The sequence below is a fragment of the Procambarus clarkii genome, chromosome 89, assembly GCF_040958095.1.
Source record: "Procambarus clarkii isolate CNS0578487 chromosome 89, FALCON_Pclarkii_2.0, whole genome shotgun sequence".
In the NCBI taxonomy this organism is placed as follows: Eukaryota; Metazoa; Arthropoda; class Malacostraca; order Decapoda; family Cambaridae; genus Procambarus; species Procambarus clarkii.
This window is the reverse complement of record NC_091238.1, coordinates 10342620-10362816: the sequence shown is the minus strand read 5'-3', so window position 1 is coordinate 10362816 and position 20197 is coordinate 10342620. Positions and strand designations below refer to the sequence as shown.

General features: G+C 40.3%; 1 protein-coding gene across 9 annotated transcripts in view; it reads left to right on the top strand.

The window, feature by feature from the left end:
- The window catches only part of Hex-A (Hexokinase A), a 100676-nt gene extending 90021 nt beyond the window's left edge, over positions 1-10655 (top strand). For all 9 annotated transcript variants that reach the window (XM_069317979.1, XM_045767113.2, XM_045767114.2 and 6 more), the window contains 3 exons: positions 1073-1228; positions 1597-1873; positions 9258-10655. In XM_069317979.1, coding sequence (XP_069174080.1) covers positions 1073-1228; positions 1597-1873; positions 9258-9344 — 520 coding nt within the window. In that variant the 3' untranslated portion in view covers positions 9345-10655. The remainder of the gene's footprint in view (positions 1-1072; positions 1229-1596; positions 1874-9257) is intronic.
- Positions 10656-20197: the final 9542 nt, after the last annotated feature.

Below are 20197 nucleotides of genomic sequence, written 5' to 3'. Positions count from 1 at the left end.
TTTTTCTGACCCTCCTGATGAAGTTAGGGCGTACCAGGCAGCAACCGCTTTGCATGTTCATTTTGCTAGGTTGCAGCAGTCTAGGTTGTTTGCCAGGATGAATGTTCCTGAGCTGCCCCATCTGATGTTTAGGAACCTAGAATGCGAGGTGTTAGTGAACTCCACCTTGGCTCCGTCCACACCTCCTCTTCCTTTCCCTTCAGGCATGGTTTGCCCTCCTAATCTTCCCTTTTCCCCAGCTTCTGGCCCTGAAGTGTCTTAAGAGTTTCTAGGTCGGGGCAGGATTTAGCTTTGGGTGTGGCTCAGCCACCTCTGAGGGTTGTCCCTTCCAAATCAGGTGCAAAAGCATTTGAACTGGTTGGTCCTGCTGAAGTTTCAGAGTTTTAATTTTCAGCTTCATCCCCCCTCCTGCCTTCCCTCCTTCTTTTGAAGCTTCTTCCTTGGGCTCTGTTTTTTTTTATCCTGAACAGTGGGTGCTGGCTTTGCCCCATGGCCCTCGGGTGCTCCTTCTGAGGTTTGGGGGAGCTGGATGTGAGCTTCTGGGTGCTGTTCGATTCAACATGGTTCTTGGTTTCCTAAGAGAAGGATCTCCTTTTATAGAGGTAGGGGGTTTTCATATCTTCCCTCCCTGTATGAGTACGATTTTGGGGGAGCTTCTCATAGGGTTTGGTTCTATTTGCCTTTGTGCCCTTTGGGAGCGTCCTTCTGGAGGTTCCCTTCCTTACGGTTTTTTTTTAATAAACAAAAAATTTTTGTTTATTATCCTACCATCCACTCACCAGTCATGTGAAGACAGCATATAATGTTATATGCTTCACACAATTATTATCCTACCATCCACTCACCAGTCACGTGAAGAATGCATATAATGTTATATGCTTCACGCAATTATTATCTTACCATCCTCTCACCAGTCATGTGAAGAATGCACATAATGTTATATGCTTCACACAATTATTATCTTACCATCCTCTCACCAGTCATGTAATGCATGTAAATTTAAGAATTTCATTCTGCCCATTTCATTAAAGTGGAAGTCTGTTAGAATTTATATATTTTTTCTTTCCAATAGATTTGAGAAAATGATCAGTGGAATGTACATGGGTGAAATTGCCCGACAAGTTCTTGTTAGGCTAGTTTCTGAAGGTCTGCTTTTTGGAGGCTACACTTCAGAAATTCTTCAAGAAAAAGGATCCTTCTTCACTAAATATATCTCTGAAATTGAAAGGTAAACTAAAGATTTTGTATTGAATTACTATAACAAATTTTTATATTGAAGAATTTCAATAAAGAATTCATTGTATACTGTACATAATATGTGAATGTGTATAATATATAAGACATGGCAGGCAGTGATGCAGAAATATTAATGGAACAAATTAGTTTTCTTATAACTGGTATATGGTAATTTAAATGAAAGTGACCCCAATATTATGTACTCTCAAAAACCCATTGTACCTGCTTGTAAATAAATAAATAAATTAAATATATAAATAAAAGTGCTAAACTTTAATGGAAATATCATGGCCTCCATAAAATTGCATACACCAGTTTATATAATCTAAATTAAATAATTATTTATTGTTTTGATTTCAGTGATAAAGTTGGCGATTTCAACAATTGTCGTGCAATCCTAGAAGAACTTGGATTCAATGATGCCACTGATGCTGACTGTGCAAATGTTCGTTATGTTTGCAAGTGTGTCTCAAAGCGGGCTGCTTTTTTGACGGCAGCGGGTGTTTCTGTTCTACTCAACCGAATCAATGATGAGAGTGTTACAGTGGGTGTTGATGGATCTGTGTACCGTTTCCACCCTCATTTCCACAACCTTATGGTTGAGCAGATCTCACAACTTATCAAACCAGGGATCAAGGTATGGATGAATGAGATAGACAGATTTTCATGTCATAAGAATGTATTTTTTCTAAATCTTAGCAAAAAACCAGCATTGAATGTAATGAAACTCCATTTTCTGGGTGAGTGCAGGAGGCTCCCCGGAGCTATCCAGGCTGGATGGGTATGTATATCTGTCTGGCATCAGTCAATGCATGGAGTTCTACCTACCGGGGACCACGAGCCAGAACCTGGCCCCCCCTCTAGAGAGGCTTGAAGGCACAAGGAGCAATGGCCTATAGAGACCTTCCTGTGGTTGGAAGCATTCTATGTCTGCCATCGACCGGGACAAGCACCCAGAAAGGTAGGCACCCCAAAACAAATCCCTATTCTGGTAAAATTATTGAGACCGAAAGCCAAACAGGTGGACAGAACTCCCCAAACAAAAATGAGCAAACTAGCATGACGTCATCATATCGCCGCGCCGCTGTCTGTGCAACCCCCACCCCCTCCCCGGGAGGGGGAAGAGGGAGCCCCAGACTCATCCGCTGGTGACCCAACCTACAGTTCCTAGGCTGGATGTCAAAAAGCACGAAAAACACCGCTGAACAGAGGGAGGAACGGATGCCGGGGAGCCTCCGGGACTCACTCAGAAAATGGTGTTTCATTGCATTCAACGCTGGTTTTCTGGAGGGGAGATCCGTCGGCTCCCCGGAGCTAACTACCCAAAGATAAGGAAAAAACAGGGTCTTACCCGGGAGGCGGTTCGTCCTCACTCCTTAACGCGAAGTCGAGACAACTGGCTACAACCTCCGACCCAAGGCAACGCAGGCCCTACCTGGCCCCGGAACATTTACCAGGTAGCAAGCAGCCAGGACCCTGTTCGACCTCCAAAAACTCTGCGCCCGAATGTCAACCCAAGACATGTTGCCAAAAATGGCAGCCAAAGCCACAAACTTACGAACGTCGTGGGCACGGGGATAAACCGCAGGCTGGCTAGACTTAATAACCCTGTGGACAACCTGAGAGACCTGAGCCTGAGAATAGGGAAGGGAAACCCGGGTCAACCCAAAGTGCATTCCCGGCCACCGAAGCCGTGGCGCGCAAATAACGGCGGAGAGCCGCAACTGGACACAACACATGACGTACCCCCAGCCTGACCAACCAAGCATCAACAACCCAAGGCCCCCTCCAAAATGCAGCCGTTACGTTCTTCGCCAGAAGAGAACACGGCTGCAACCGAACAAAACGACCACCAGGACCGAAGGAGCAGAAACCCCGGTGTCAGAGGAGAGCATGAAGCTCCCCTACCTGACCCACAGAAGCCAAAGCCAACAGGAAAAAGAGCTTTAGAAAAACAATTCCGAATGGAAGGGGCCACAACAAACCGAGGAGAAGAGAGAAACGAGAGCACCCGGTCCAAGGACCAGGACGGCTCAGAAGGCACATGAGCAGGCTGGAGGTGAAACAATGAACAAGACAGCTTGCGAAACAGAGCAGAAGTAACATCAACACCGAAAGCAAGCTGAAGCAGCTCTGCCAGCGCCACATGATACGAGGCAACAGTATTGGGCATAAGATGACCGTTCTGGAACAACCAAGAGAGAAAGGACAGAAAACCCTATGAGAGACCGAAGAACACCCGCGCAGTGATAGGAAGAACTGGAAGGACCGCCAGGAAACTTCATACTGCTGCCGAGACGAAGCACGCAGGTGGTAGACCAACAACGACGCCACCATACAAGTGATGATAAACCTGAGTCAAAAACTCCAGACGCAAAGACTCGAGGCGAAGACCGAATCACCCTCATACCGGGCTGGACCGATCTGTTCAAAGATCTTCCCGCGGAGCCGCGGGAAGACCCTCCGGTTCGGACACCAAGCAAGCAGTGCCTGAAACCAAGGCTGGGCCGGCCACCACGGAGCCAGAAGGACAACTCTTCCCTGGTAAGTCTCCAAGCGAGCCAGGACCTTTCTCTTTCCCCCAGTTCAGCAACAGCTGAACTGGGGGAAAGAGGTAAAGGTAACCCCACCTCGCCCAGTCCTGCCTGAAGGCGTCAACCCCTAAGGCCTCGCAGTCGGGGAGGGGCGCCACGTATACCAGGAGACGCCTCGACCAAGCCGACGCGAAGAGATCCATGTCCGGAGTCCCGAACGTCTGGCACAGCCAACTGAAAGAGTCGGTGTCGACCGTCCATTCCATGGAAAGGGGATGGAAACAAGACAGGCTGTCCGCCAGGACATTTGACACCAACCGGACATGAACTGCCAGGAAAGCCAAACCCCGAGAAATCGGCAGACGATTCACCCGAAGCAACCATCCCCAAAGAGCCAAGGACCGCATCAAATCCCCTCGGTTCAGGCAATGAATCACCGGGGAGCAGTCCGAATTGAGCCGGATCGTCGATCCGCGAACGACTCGAACCCTCCAGAGCAACATTTGCACCGCTGCGAACTCCTGGACCGTGAAAGACGGAACCGAAGAACCTGCAGGATCACGGAACCGAGCCCAGGGACGGGTGGACACCAAATCCATCTCGTACACGGAGGGAGCGAAAGAAAATCCCTCTCCTTGTAACACCAAGCCCCGCTCGGGGGCAGAAAAACCCAGGAGGGGGGGGGTTCAACGGGGCCCAAAGCCCCCAAGCCAACCTCTCCCCAACTCTGGGAACCTCACCCTGAGGACCCGGGGCTGAGCCAGCCTCCAAACCCCCCACCTCCTAAGAAAAGGTGGGAGCTGCCAAAAGCGCAGGAACGAAGGGGGCCCACTGGCCAGACCCAGAAGCTTCAGCAGAAGGACCAGGCTTGAATGCCTCTGCCACAACCCCTGAAGGGGACACCCCTGAGACCGCCCGAGTCTCAACACCAACTAGACCCTAGGGGGATCGAATGAACTACAGATGGGGAAGGATTAGGAGGGGCGGACGGAACCAGAGCCGAAGCGACTCCCACCCCCAACTCCGGGTCCCTATAACCAAAACGGGGCAGTCTCAGGGCATCCGGGGTCGCAACCAACCGAGCGCGTTGCAGCAACCTAAATCTAGCATGAAACCCTTAGCTGCCTGCACCTGCATATCATCATCACTAGCTTGGGTGAACTGGAGTACGAACAGACAACACACGTCGCACAACTCCGGGTCAAAACAATCACCGACCCAACAGGCAGCATGGCGGAGGCAAAACCGGTGAGTATCCCCTTGAGACAAGGGGACAAAGCAACCTTCAAACTCGCAAGATGCGAGAGGGAACTCAGGAGTCGCATCCATCGGACCACGTAGCCCCTGTGGGGTTTCCCAGGGTCCTTAGCCTTGGTAACACGCTAAGGGAAGCCCAGGCAGGGTACTGCGAACTGGCGCCCAAGTCTACCAACAAAACTCCTAAAACTGAACCCCCGGGATGTGTCCACTCACAGGGGCCAAGCGGGGAGGACCACCCACACAAAGGGAGAGATAAAGACACCCTAAGAACAGCAGACGATCCACCAGGCAGAAAACAAAAATAAAAGAAATATCCTGCAAGAGGACAGCGTACTCAGGCGTAACAGAGCCGGCCGCTGTTAATGGTGAAAACTAGCTGTGCAGTACCCAGCGCCCCTGGCAGTGACGAAAACTACCCCCTACCCAGAGACAAACCAGGGTAAGAAAAACCCCAGCTGACTCCAAGGGCGGCCAAATACCGAGCAGTAAACGGCACAGTGGAGGTAGATCCCGAGATGACTTGTGGAAGGTGGCCCCAAGCCCCAAGAGCAGTACTTACAGGCACCTAGGGAAGGAAACCTTAGGCGCATGCAGCCCGAGTACCATGGAATATCACTCCCGGCTCACACACCACCTGAAGGGACAGCCCACACCACAAGGCACAGAACTGCAACGAAAAACTGGAGCCAGAGGCACGACTGCACCAGACTTCCATCAGCCAAGAACTGTAGGTTGGGTCACCGGTGGATGGGTCTGGGGCTCCCCCTTCCCCCTCCCAGGGAGGTGGGGGTTGCACAGACAGCGGCGCGGCGACACGATGACGTCATGCTTGTTTGCTAATTTTTGTTTGGGGAATTCTGTCCACCTGTTCGGCTTTCGGTCGCAATAATTTTACCAGAATAGGTTTTTTTTGGGGTGCCTACCTTTCTGGGTGCCTGTCTCAGTCAATGGCAGACATAGAATGCTCCCAACCACAGGGGGGTCTCTATAGGCCATTGCTCCTCGTGCCTCTCTAGAGGGGGCCAGGTTCTGGCTCGTGGTCCCCGGTAGGCAGAACTCCATGCATTGACTGATGCCAGACAAATATACATATCCATCCAGCCTGGATAGCTCCGGGGAGCCGACAGGGCTCCCCCCAGAAAGGCATTGTATCCTGGTCCTCCATCTATGACTGCCACAAATACATAAAGATTTTATTCAATTTACATCAGATTTATTTAAATATTTAATCATGTAATGATAAGTTGATAAAGTATTCGTTAAAAAAGAGAAAAAAAAGCATTGTAGTGAAATGTCTCTTTTTTCCTGCTTTTCAAACAACTTTTAAGAGGGAAATTCAGGACATCCAATACCAATCCTGCCATTTTGTCTCTTAACCCTCAAAGTGTGGTTTTCCTCATCATACGTTTATTCACTGGGTAATGCATTGTCATCATATGTTGATTCATGGGGGTAATGCAGGTGTCATCATATGTTGATTCATGGAGGTAATGCAGTTACAGTATCAAATACTGAATCACTGGGTAATGCAGTTGTCATTATATGTTGATTCACTGGGTAATGCAGTTGTCATCATATACTGACTCATGGGGGTAATGCAGTTGCCATCATATGTTGATTCATGGGGGTAATGCAGTTGCCATCATATGTTGATTTAAACTATTATTGTATGCGTTTTTATACCATTAATTATATTAGGGGACATAATAGCTCTATTTGTATGTAGTAGATTACACCTTGACACATGAAAATATCCTGGTATCATTTCAGGATCACCTTACTATGTACAGTAAATGTGGTTATCATTGCAAATGTTATTATGCCAATACAGTAATTATCATGAAATGAAATAAAATTCAATTATAATGACATTATAATTGAGTATACCAATTATTTTTATGATGATCAAACAATATATCAGAAAATGGAGAAATGACGGCTTTTCAGTCCGTTCTGGACAATTATCAAGTTGTATGATAGAATTGAAGAAGGTGCCCAGGCTTAGCCTAGGATATGTGCGATTGAATTCTCTTGTCATCCACTTAAATTTTCCATTGGCTTTTGGCAGTGAGGAGTTGCCTGTTCTGAAAGGGTTCAGTGCCCGGCATAACATTCCTGGTGCCTAGGCTTCCTGCAGGCCCTGGAAACCCTCATGGGTTCGGTTGTACTGTGGATACTTCTTCCAAGCCTGCTCTCACCTTGTGTGAATTTGAGGGTTGTTCATCTCTTGTGTCACCTGGCAATGATCATACGTTCTGACTCCATCATGCTGCCTGTTGGGTCGGTGATACCTTCAACCCCAAACCATGTGGGGACTTATTCCCCCCATGTGGCTCTTCTCACTCATTTGCCTCTTGACGTTCAGAGGTTTCAAGCAGTGACCACCTAACAATTAAGGTTCCGGTGTTGAAGGGGAGCTGGGTGACTCAGCGGTTGCTCAAGCAATTGTGTGGAAGCCTGAACTTTGCCCTTCCCATTTTTCCCTTGGGCAGGGTTTTAGCTTCGATGGCAGTTCTGATTTTTTTCAGGGCAGCCCCTTTTGCTCTTGCTGGGTTGGACTCCAGTGGCCATGCATTGGTTGCTGTGCCACCAGCTTCCTGTTCAGGGTTTTTGGGGTTCAGATCCCTGGCGCCTTCCTCCATCCTTTCTCAAGATTTTCATGGACTCCTTGGCTCTCGGTTGGGGCTTTGTAACCAGCAATCACCAGGCCAACCAAGGTCATTGGTGTCCCTGCATTCGTCAAGCGCACATTATAGTTCAGAAGTTTGCTGCCATGTAGCAGGTACTGTGGAGAGTTCGGCTGCCATTTTATAATGAAAATTGTTAGCAATAATAATAATAATTCATTGTGTCGGGGAACAGGAAGACAGGTTATACATACAGTACATGTTAGGCTTATACCAAGGCTCCCCTTACCCCCAGGGTCGAATTACTGACCCCACCCAGGATGCAACCCAATAACAAGCTGACTAACTCCTGGGTACCTATTTACTGCTAGGTAGACAGGGGCATGGGGGTGAAAGACAATGCGTCCAACTATTTCTGTGCTGCCTGGGATTAAAACCTGGAATTCTAGATTGTGTGTCGAGAATGAACTCGACTGTACTACCAAGACCTTCAATGTGTGATATTGTTAATACAGCAGGCCTACTTTATTTAATAAATCTTGATTCAAATTGAATTGGGAAAAGTCCATTACATTCTTTTACATGAAATGGCATATTATAGTGAAGTGAGAATGTTTTCATGTACAGTATTAGTGTATACTGTAGTCTACTAGAATGGGAAGCTTTATATATATATATATATATATATATATATATATATATATATATATATATATATATATATATATATATATATATATATATATATATATATATATAATATATATATATATATATATATATATATATATATATATATATATATATATATATATATATATATATATATATATATATATATATATATATATATATATATATACATATATACATACATACATACACACACACACACACACACACACACACACACACACACACACACACACACACACACACACACACACACACACACACACACACACACATACTGTACTGTACAGTATATATAAAACTCTGAACTGTAATGCTAATCCTGATCTAAAATGCTCCCTAAAAAAGAGTTGTAACAGAACCCATGGGCACCACACTTGAAACAAGTATGTTTTGGACATTCCAAGAGTCCGACTTAACCAAACTAGAAATGCTCTGCCCATCAAGGGTCCCAAAATGTGGAACGACCTTTCTAATCATGCCATAGACTGCCCCTCTATCTACTAGTTTAATAGGCATAGTATATACAAGCTCCATCTAGAAATCCAACATTCTGCTTGTAACTCATTTTGTATGTATTTTTACCTAAAAAATTATTATTATTATTATTATATTCTTCAAGGGTTAATAAATATTTAGCTTGCTTTCTAACTTGCTGAGACCTTAGAGATGGTTAAAATATCCAGGGAAGATTTCAGAAAGGGAACAAAGTACCATAGACAAACAGATTCCTAGTAACAGGCATTTCATATAACATAATTTGTAAGCACCGTAGTATTTACTGTATGAAGCTGCTATTTGTGTATGAAATATGTTTTAAAGTCTTATTTCTGCTCTAATATTTTAGATTTTGCATTAAGAAATTCCTTTAATATTAACATTTTAAATTTGTACTTGTTTATTTCAGTTTGATCTTATGCTTTCTGAAGATGGTAGTGGACGTGGTGCTGCACTCGTGGCGGCAGTTGCATCCAGGTGTCCTGCAATGAGATAGAATACCAAGTCAGTGATGATTCTGCCAAATGAAAAGGACCTTTTAGAGAAATGTAGTGTGACTGATCAGTGTATGATTCTTGCCCCATGTGGTTAACATTTCTTAATGACTGAAAATGTCAAAGCATAATACCATAAAATGTGGCTTGAATGTGATGATTGTCACTACAAAGTTCATAACTGTATAAAGAAACCCTAAATATAAAATGTGCAGCAAAATATGGTATTACACGAGCCTTGTGTCAATAAAACAAACATAAATGATAAAGTTTACACTTTTAATTTAAAGTGTCAATAATAACGATATATATTTTGTGTTCTTAGCAAAATAGGTTTGAAATGTATAAATTGTTATGTATTCATATCATCACATATGAAGAGTATATTATGCTGTGAGATCGTGGTCTTCAGTCTAGTACAGTTTAGATATTGACGATGCTCATTACTGTACAGTATATTGTTAACTGATTATTTTAAGGATTGTGGCATAAGTTGAATAAACATTTGTTTATTTGTTAAGTAACTGTATATAGGTCAACCACAATCAAAGCAACAAATTAATTCATGTTGAAAAGGCATTTAATTTTAGAAGTGCATTGTCAGTGTTAGTACAGTACTCCTCCCATTGCCAACTCATTGTTGAAGCCACGTAGTCAAGGACTGACATAGTCAAGATATACACAATGTCTTTGTGATATAGAATAATGCTTCTAGGATCATCAAAATATATTTTATATCTTTTAATAAGCTCATCACATCCTTCTTTGTATGAGTTTTTCATTTATTTATAAGACTGTAATGTTTATTGCACTTGCTGTACAGTTAAAATGTTTAAGTTTTATTTAAATTTCCAAACTCTGAAAAAGCTCGGTAATCCAGATCTTTGGGTGAATTCCTGTTCATCATTTTTGAGTAAATGGCGGAAGTATGCGAGTAAACTGCGGGAGAAGCTGGGTATATGGTGGGAATGCAAGGGTAAACTGGGAGAAGCCAGATAAATGGCAGGAGTACATGGGTAAACTGCAGAAGCCAGGTATATTGTGGGAGTGAATGGGTAAACTGTGGGAGGAACTAGGAGTAGGTGGGTAAACAATGAAAATGCAAGGTAAACAGCACGAGTACCTGGGTTGTGGTACACAAAATAGCAAATTTGTTCATTTTGGATATTCTTGTTCAAAAGTTTGGCTAACTCATAGAAGGCGGGGCCCCATATGATTTGGATTACCGAGTGTAGACAGTATAACCAATATTTTCCATTGGTAAAATGTTAAATAACAAAACTCTTGGTTTACATAAATTTCACAAAAAATAAGTATTTTTTATTATTCCCTTACAAAATAAAAGATTGCATTCATAATATCAAATCAAATACTGTAAAATAAAATGTTTATGAAAGTTTTCTGATTAATATAAGCAACAAATGTATTAGATATTGTTTATTCTTAGGAAGAATGCAAAAATGTTACGAAATGTCATGAAAACCAAAATGTTATCAATTCTAAAACACAGTAAGAAAACTACAAAATGTTGTTAATATTAGTGGAGTGCTTTGTTCAAGTGTGGGGTTCAATACAGTATGCTGGGACTCTCCAGGGAAAACAGTATAATAATTGAATGTTTCATTGTGTGGCAGTATCTTTTTTTTTCATTATTATTTAGCTCGCATCCCCCGCCTCTCTTTGACAGGTCTCCAATGCTACAGCAAATCATCTCTCGAGTTCTCATTGTACTTGATCTTCTTTTTTCCTGAATTATAATGAATAAAATAATTTTGATGGATAATTACCGCACGTATTCCAAAGGTTGTACAGTACTTACTGAACTGTGCTTTATTAAATGCTGTGATAGTTGCCTGTGACACGATGATGTGGAGTGCTGCATAGCTTTTGTACTTACATATTGGACACAACTAGTTATGGTTGACAGTTCTTGTACTGTTGAGTCAGTGAAGATATTTGGATAATAATTATTCTTTATAATTTATTCATTCAGATGTTGATTAACAAAACTCACAAAATTTGATTTTGATATACAGTATATGTTTGTCATATTGTTAATCATTTAAAAGCATCAATTACATGATAACAGTGCACAACCTCTTGTCCAATTCACTGCTAATTTTGTTACCAATATTTTTTATTACTATTAATTCCATAAAAGTTTTGTTTTCCCAGAGTGTGGCCAGTGTGCTCCCAGTGTGGCGCATCAAGTGCATGCATCTTGGAAAGAAAATGTTTTGATATGCCACTATAAGCAATGCTTCCTTAATGTGTTTACTATAGTATATGTTTGAATCTCAGTAATTTTCATAACATTTTTATATTACTCATTACATTTCTTGTTCATAATTACGGTATAGCCATTACCATTCAACTTTATGACAGGAACAGCTTCTTGACTTTCCTTCTATTAAACTTTAAATATTTTTTTTCTCTATGCTTCTCTTGTTATTTGGGCTTCAAGATTATGTACCTAATTAATAAATAAGAATTATATACCAGGTTACCTTTGAGTGCTAAGCCAAATTAAGAACAACCACTCATTTGTATAATATATCTACGATATATAATTATAATGAATGAATGTATGTATGTGCATAAGAGAATAAGGTGCGGTGATGCACCCACTAATGAAATGTAAGCCAACTATTTAGAAAAACCACAAGAAAAATAATATTATATATATTTCTCTGCTTGGGATAAAACATTTTATATTTTTTAATAAATTATATTATATATATATATATATGTATGTATGTTGTACCTAGTAGCCAGAACGTCGTACTCGGCCTGCTATGCAAGACCCGATTTGCCTAATAAGCCAAGTTTTCCTGAATTAATATATTTTCTCTAATTTTTTTCTTATGAAATGATAAAGCTACCCATTTCATTATGTATGAGTTCAATTTTTTTTATTGGAGTTAAAATTAACGTAGATATATGACCGAACCTAACCAACCCTACCTAACCTATCTTTATAGGTTAGGTTAGGTTAGGTAGTCGATAAACAATTAATTCATTAAAACTTAGCTTATTAGGCAAATCGGGCCTTGCATAGTAGGCTGAGAAGTGCGTTCTGGCTACTAGGTACAACATATACATATACATATGTGTATATATATATATATATATATATATATATATATATATATATATATATATATATATATACATATATACATATATATATATATATATATATATATATATATATATATATATATATATATATATATATATATATATATATATATATATATATATATATATATATATATGTCGTACCTAGTAGCCAGAACGCACTTCTCGGCCTACTATTCAAGGCCCGATTTGCCTAATAAGCCAAGTTTTCCTGAAATAGTATATTTTCTCTAAGTTTTTTCTTATGAAATGATAAACCTACCCATTTCATTATGTATGAGGTCAATTTTTTTTTATTAGAGTTAAAATTAACGTAGATATATGACCGAACCTAACCAACCCTACCTAACCTAACCTAACCTATCTTTATAGGTTAGGTTAGGTTAGGGAGCGGAAAAAGTTAGGTTAGGTTAGGTTAGGTAGGTTAGGTTGCCGAAAAACAATTAATTCATGAAAACTTGGCTTATTAGGCAAATCGGGCCTTGAATAGTAGGCTGAGAAGTGCGTTCTGGCTACTAGGTACGACATATATACATATATATATATATATATATATATATATATATATATATATATATATATATATATATATATAATATATAAATAACATAACACACACACAGTGGCACCTCGATTAACGAGTTTAATCCGTTCTGGCACCGAGCTCATTATGTGGAAAACTTGTCTTAAGAAACAAATTTCCCCATTTAAAATAAAGGAAATAAATTTAATCCGGTCCACTCCCAAAAACATCCAGACTTGTATGACATTTTATAATGTAAATATAATACTGCACATATAATTATAAATGTTTTGTTGTACTGTTTTCATGTTTACTTTACCTTATGAAGTCGTTGCTGGCCTGAGGGAGACGATGGGGAGGTGGGAAGGAGGAGAGGAGTTATGGTGTGGAAGGAGAATCCACCTCTGAGTCAGGCGGGCTCTCTCTTCTTGGGAATTACACCCCAATGAGACCAGGGTGTGGTTCACTATCACTAGCTCTTTTCTCTACTTTTGCAAAGAACGTATCCATTGACAATTGCTTTTGTCTTTGTTTTAGGATGTTCCTAAAACGAGACAGGAAATTGTCATTAAACATGTTCACACACCGGGTTGTCACTGTTTTATAAGGGCAGCTTTTCCAAGAATGCGGTCACCTTTTCAAACATTCCCAACACTTCCCTGATCTCAGTGGAAGAGGCAGCATCCTCCCTTACCTCCTCATCCCCTTACTAATGGTGCAAATTGTTGATGAGGACCTGCCATACTCCTTTGTGAGATCAGTCACATAGACACCACACTCATGCTTTGCTATAATTTCCTTCTTCAAATCCACAGTAATTGTGTCTTTCTTCCTCTTGACAACACTATCTTTAGCAAGCAGCTTCTTTGGCGACATTGTGCATTACAAATTGTAGTCACAAAACCACAAAAAAAAAGCGCAAATAAATGCAGAGGGATGTTGTATCGCGCATGACAAGCAACACTGGCGTCCAAGAATTTGTGAGAACCCGCGAGATGCTAGGAAGCACCATGTGGTTTTGCTCGTTAATAGAAGTGAAGCTCGTCAATAGAGACAAATTTGCTGCGAGTGGCTCTCTCGTTACTGGAAATGCTCGTAGATAGAGCCGCTTGTTAATCAAGGTGCCACTGTGTGTATATATATATACAGTATAATAATAATAATAATATATTATATATAAATGTTGTACCTAGTACAACTAGTACTCGGCCTACTATGCAAGGCCCGATTTGCCTAATAAGCCAAGTTTTCCTGAATTTATATATTTTTTTATTTTTTGTTGTTGTGAAATGATAAAGCTATCCATTTCATTATGTATGAGTTAAATTCTTTTAATTAAGAGTTAAAATTAACGTAGATATATGACCGAACCTAACCAACCCTACCTAACCTAACCTATCTTATCTTAACCTAAACTAACATAACTAAGTTAACAATTTATGTTCTTAGCATATAATAATAATTTTTCAAATAAACCAATTGGAAACAATATTTTAAAAATAACGAAAATCACTCAGCCTATTAGGCAAATTGGGCCTTGCATAGTAGGCCGTAAAGTGTGTTCTGGCTACTAGGTACAACATATAAGTAATATATACAGTATATTAGTATATTTTGAGAGCAGGTTTTTTCCAATACACATGTCATTAAACACAACAGCATTGTGACTATTTTTAATTTTCTTTTGGATATTTTCCATTCTACACAAATATCTTCTACCATCTAGAGAGTGAAGAAACACTACATCACTTAATCTTTCCATTCTTTATTGTTCGACATTTTGTCAACAATGTGACATCTTCAGGAGTACACTGTTGAACTGACACAGATATACTAAGATTACAAGGAAAAATCTAGACATTTATAAGTGTGGGTACACCTCACTCTACGATTCACCTAACTCCCTTAATTGTAGAGAGCGGCGAAGGGTAGGGTGAGGTGATTGTTGCCCGACTCTGGATTCTAGATGTCTGCCCGGTCCTGCATCTTCTCTCTGGATCAATGGAGGACCATCGAACAGCTGTATGCTCACCTGTTCCCACACTAGGTTCTTCAAAGCAGATGCCTGTGTATTAAAAAATGGGTTTGTTCTCATATATAAATTAATATTATTATACATACAAATTGTATGTAGTTAGGCATGGGTTAGGTTAAGTGTTTAGGTTCTGTTGGCAATTATTTGTATTTGAAGTACTGTACTGTATGTGGGTGAAGCATTTCCAGAATTGTGGTTCAAACAGGGGATGTGAGTGAAGCACTTGTTCTGGAAGTGTTCGGACGTCTTCAGTTGTGAGTCGTGTGTAAACTGCCTTTCATTCATAAACAGGGGATTTGGTGGCTGGATTAACTAGCTTGGATCTTTGTATGCAAGGACAGGCTGGTATGCTCAAAGTTAAATTTATCTGGATCTTGATTACTAGTCTTGGTTCCCGAATGAACACAGCCTCAAGTATACGAAGCCTCCTACAATCATCAGTCTGTGTGATTACTATCGTATCTTTCACTATGTCTTGGCGATTCAGGATGGTGTTGTGGTATTGAGAATGAGGTTGCTTAATACCTCCATCTTGCAAATGAAATGAATGACGTCTACCAAAAGTATTCGTGGTATGTCCGATGTAGCATATATTTTGAATTGGACTGTCTCTAGAGCTGCATTTTTATTGATACACTACATTAGTATACCTGAGTTTGTCAGAGGAGGCAGAGATGTTATTTCTCATAATGAGGGAAGATCTACGAGGGTTGTTACAATAAATGATAGGATGATTCCTTGCGTTTTCACTTAAATGTTTGCAATTCCTGTCAATTACGTCTCGTATTACTTTTTCATCCTTTTTGTATGCCTGAGTGAATGTATTTTTATAATACACTACAATGTCTTCTCTTGGGGGCTGATTTTTCACCCCTGGGGCCTGATTATCCTTATTCAGATGGCGGCCTAGCTTCTTACTTACGATTTTGTTGAATTCAGCATTGCTGTAATCGTTGTTCACAACAATTTGGCAGTCGTTCAAGTTCATGGTGCAAGAGAAGCAAAGAAGAGCATGTACGTATTGCACGACCTACATATGCATTGATGACGCTTCTCTGATACCTGTCATTGCATTTATTATTAATAATAGTCACAATGCTGTTGTGTTTAATGATGTGTGTGTGTGCACACATATTATTATATATATATATATATATATATATATATATATATATATATATATATATATATATATACAGTATATATATATATATATATAAATAAACAAATAAAAACATAGTGGAACTCCACTTGAATGGACGTGCTACCTTGAGGTGCTTCCGGGGCTTAGTGTCCCTGAGGCCCGGTCGTCGACCAGGCCTCCTGGTTGCTGGACTGATGGACTGATCAACCAGGCTGTTGGACGCGGCTGCTCGCAGCCTGACGTATGAGTCACAGCCTGGTTGATCAGGTATCCTTTGGAGGTGCTTATCCAGTTCTCTCTTGAACACTGTGAGGGGTCGGCCAGTTATGCCCCTTATGTGTAGTGCTAACTTCATCCGTTGACAAAAAAAATTTTTTTTTTTTTTTTTTGGCAAATCTTTTTTTTTTTAACAAATAGGATACTTATTTTAAGACACAAAAGATTAAAAAAATGTATGTAAATAAAAAAAAAGTATGTAGGAAACAATGACATTTATACTTTACCTTGAGCAGTTAATACTTAGTGAGCAGTTGTGTGGGCCCTCTAGAATGGCCAAAAGTACCCTCTACAGTATAAGTAATTGCAAAAGTAGCTGCCAAGCCAGGACTGTATGGCCAAAAATGGTGCAGTCAATCTGTGTCAATGTAAATAAAGTATTGTTGTACTCCTGTACAGGCTTCCTGAGTGATGGCTCTGATGTGTCTATGAATTTGTGACTTGTGTACTGCTATGTAGAAATACTAGCAGAGCATTTTATGTTGATACCTCAAGGATTTTACATAGCCTGAATTTTGTTTGGAACTGGAAATAGTACTCTACTACTTACAGAAATATACTCTGTACTGAGCATTAAAAATAAAATTTATACAGAAAATAAAAATATCTATTAGCCGTTTCATCAAAATGAAGTTAAACTACTATATTTGGCACAAATTGGGCAATGCCTATATGTAGTGTCAAGGCATGCTGTGCTTGCACTTGAATTTTCGACTGATACACCATGTCCTAGATGGAGTTCTCAATACAGTATAGGGTGTTACCACTTTGGGGGTTGAGGAGAAGACTAGACACTGGGCATACCACAACAGCAAGGGGAAGAGAGAGGAAGTGCAAACTTAGACCAGGTGAAATTCACCAACCCTTTCCAAGTCTGGGTCCCTAAACACCACAGGGGCTAACTCTGGGGCATCCAATCGAACAGCATACCATGAACCACGAACATAGGAAAAGGTGCCTAGAAATTAATATAGTAACTCAGTTAATATAGACTCAACTAGTGCAAATATTGCAGGACTTGGGATGAATGGTGTGAGCAACCCAATGGGCAGCATATCAGAGGCAGATAGAATGACAGCAAATAGCAACCTGACACTTTGACAGACAAGGAACATGGACAGGAAGACATCTTCACAAATTAAAGGATTTAAGTGAAATACATTCCCCTGAGAAACAGAAGGCTCTGGATCCCTGGCAGGAAGAACGGCTCAAATGTCTCTGCAAACATGGAAGGGGCGATCCCCGGAGAAGTCAGAGCTACACAAAGCTAAGTGCAGCCTGGACCCCGAAACCTTCAGATGTTCCAGAACCTGAATCAAGGAAAAGGACAAAAGATCTGTCAAACCAGGCCAGAAGGACCACGGTAAACAAGAGAGGGCGAATTGAAGAACAGGTGGAAATTGCCAGCAGCTCCAATTCCACATTCCTAAGCATCAAATGGGGCTAACTCCAGGGCAACCATGCAAGCACCAAACTACAAATACAGTATGAAAAAAAAACTGAAAGCAGCTGCTGCCTACTAAGCCTTGTCACTACAAAAAGAAATAAAACTCAAGAGATGGAAGGTCAACTAAAACAGAGATCCCAGCGAACACAAATCATCACAGGCATCGGGGATGGAAGATAATACCCACCCAATAAGTGGCGTAGTGGAGACAGTACAAATGACCATCGACACGTAGGAAAATCGATGGACATCCCACGAACTCGCACTCGCGAGTTGGCACTCGCAAGTTGGCACTCGCAAGTAGCGAGTGCCAACTTGGCGGTCTGATCAATGATCATCTACACCACACGGGGTTTATCAGGGCCTGAAGCTAAAGAACAAGCAGGGCACCCAGGCACTAGGGACATTCACAGAATGAACTGACTTCAAATGCAGCACTAAGGAAAAATGTAATTGTAAAGGCCATAAGCAGCATGTCGTATGCACAAACACATCAACTTTAGTACACCCCCTTAATCAATAAACCCCAGAACACTCCCAAATCTTAAGGCACCGGGAGAGTTACTTTCTTAACCTTCCTCAAACACACTCAAACATTTTGTGCATAATTTTAAAAATTTCAAATTAACTAAACTAATTTATATTTCACCAATTTTTATTTTATTCAATATGGGCTTAGAATGGCATATACTGTTAATTTTTCATTTATTAAAATTGAGTTTGAGTGTATAGTTACTGTAAAAAAAAAAAAGTCAACATGACCTTCAAAATATGCACAAAATTTTGACAAAAAATGTATAACCCCCAAAGTTATGGGTTAATGAATAAATACTCAAATGGAAACCTGAGAATTAAGAACTTTGCACATATGTAAAAATGGTGAGAATCGCTCAGAAACTGAATTTTGAGTAAGAGCTTAAAGTTGAAAATCCTGTTCATGGAGAAAAATGAAGGTTGAAGGTAAACCTCCGACAATAAATATAGTATCTTGAGGTTATCTCGAGATGATTTTCGGGGCTTTAGTGTCCCCGCGGCCCGGTCCTCGACCAGGCCTCCACCCCCAGGAAGCAGCCCGTGACAGCTGACTAACACCTAGGTACCTATTTTACTGCTAGGTAACAGGGGCATAGGGTGAAAGAAACTCTGCCCATTGTTTCTCGCCGGCGCCTGGGATTGAACCCAGGACCACAGGATCACAAGTCCAGTGTGCTGTCCGCTTGGCTGACTGGCTCCCTAGTTCAAATTTATGTCATATCTTGTAAGTTTTAATAAATATTGCTTGGCATTCGTACTCAAATATGTGAAAGTTGTACGTCAATTTGTGTTGAAATGAAGTCAAGAAAAAATAATCCCCTAAAACACAAAATATAGGGATAAGGATAATGGGTTAATAAGGATCTTAAGTACATATACTTTAAATAAGCATCAAGGCCCCCACATCTGGTCCCAATATATCAATATAACCTAAAGAGACCAAAAGAATAGTTTGAAATCTGTAAATTTTTCGTCCAAAATATAAATAAGTCAAAATTTCTGCCATCTGTAACTGATGAATTTTTTTACCAATTTCATTCATTCTTCATGTACATAGTGACGGGTATGCATTCTCCACGACGTAGAAGGTACAACAAAATCAGATTAGAAACAAATGAAAAGCAAATCTAAAAAGAAAATTAATTTGCCTTCCAAAATTTTTTTTTGGGGACATTGGTGAAACTAACAAGATATTGGCATTGGGCAATATATTTATATGATATATAACAAAATACAGCATAATAACATACTTACTCATTATTATTTGTGTTATTATGTATTACTCAGTAATGCTAGAAAGGTACCAGCTGTATATCCACTTTGAACATAAGAATAAAGGTAACTGCAGAAGGCCTACTGGCCCATACGAGGCAGCTAATATTTATAACTACCCAATCCCACTCATAATCCCCAGGGCCAGATGAAGTGTTTGCCAGGGTGCTTAAAGAAAGCAAAGAGGAGCTTTGTGAGCCACTGTCTACCATATTTAATACATCAATAGAGTCAGACAGAGTGCCAGATTCATGGAAGGTTGCTAATGTGGTACCAATTTTTAAGAAAGGAGATAGATAAGATAGGAGACAACCAAAGGTACATCTAAAAGTATATTGCACAATCATCAATTTAATTACATTTTAATTTATAGTTAATAAATGTTAACATTTCCATAATCAAATAAAATTCTTTCAAAATACAATACAGTACTGTCCTTTTCTTATTTAAAAAATATAAAGGGAAAATATAAAAATTCTATGA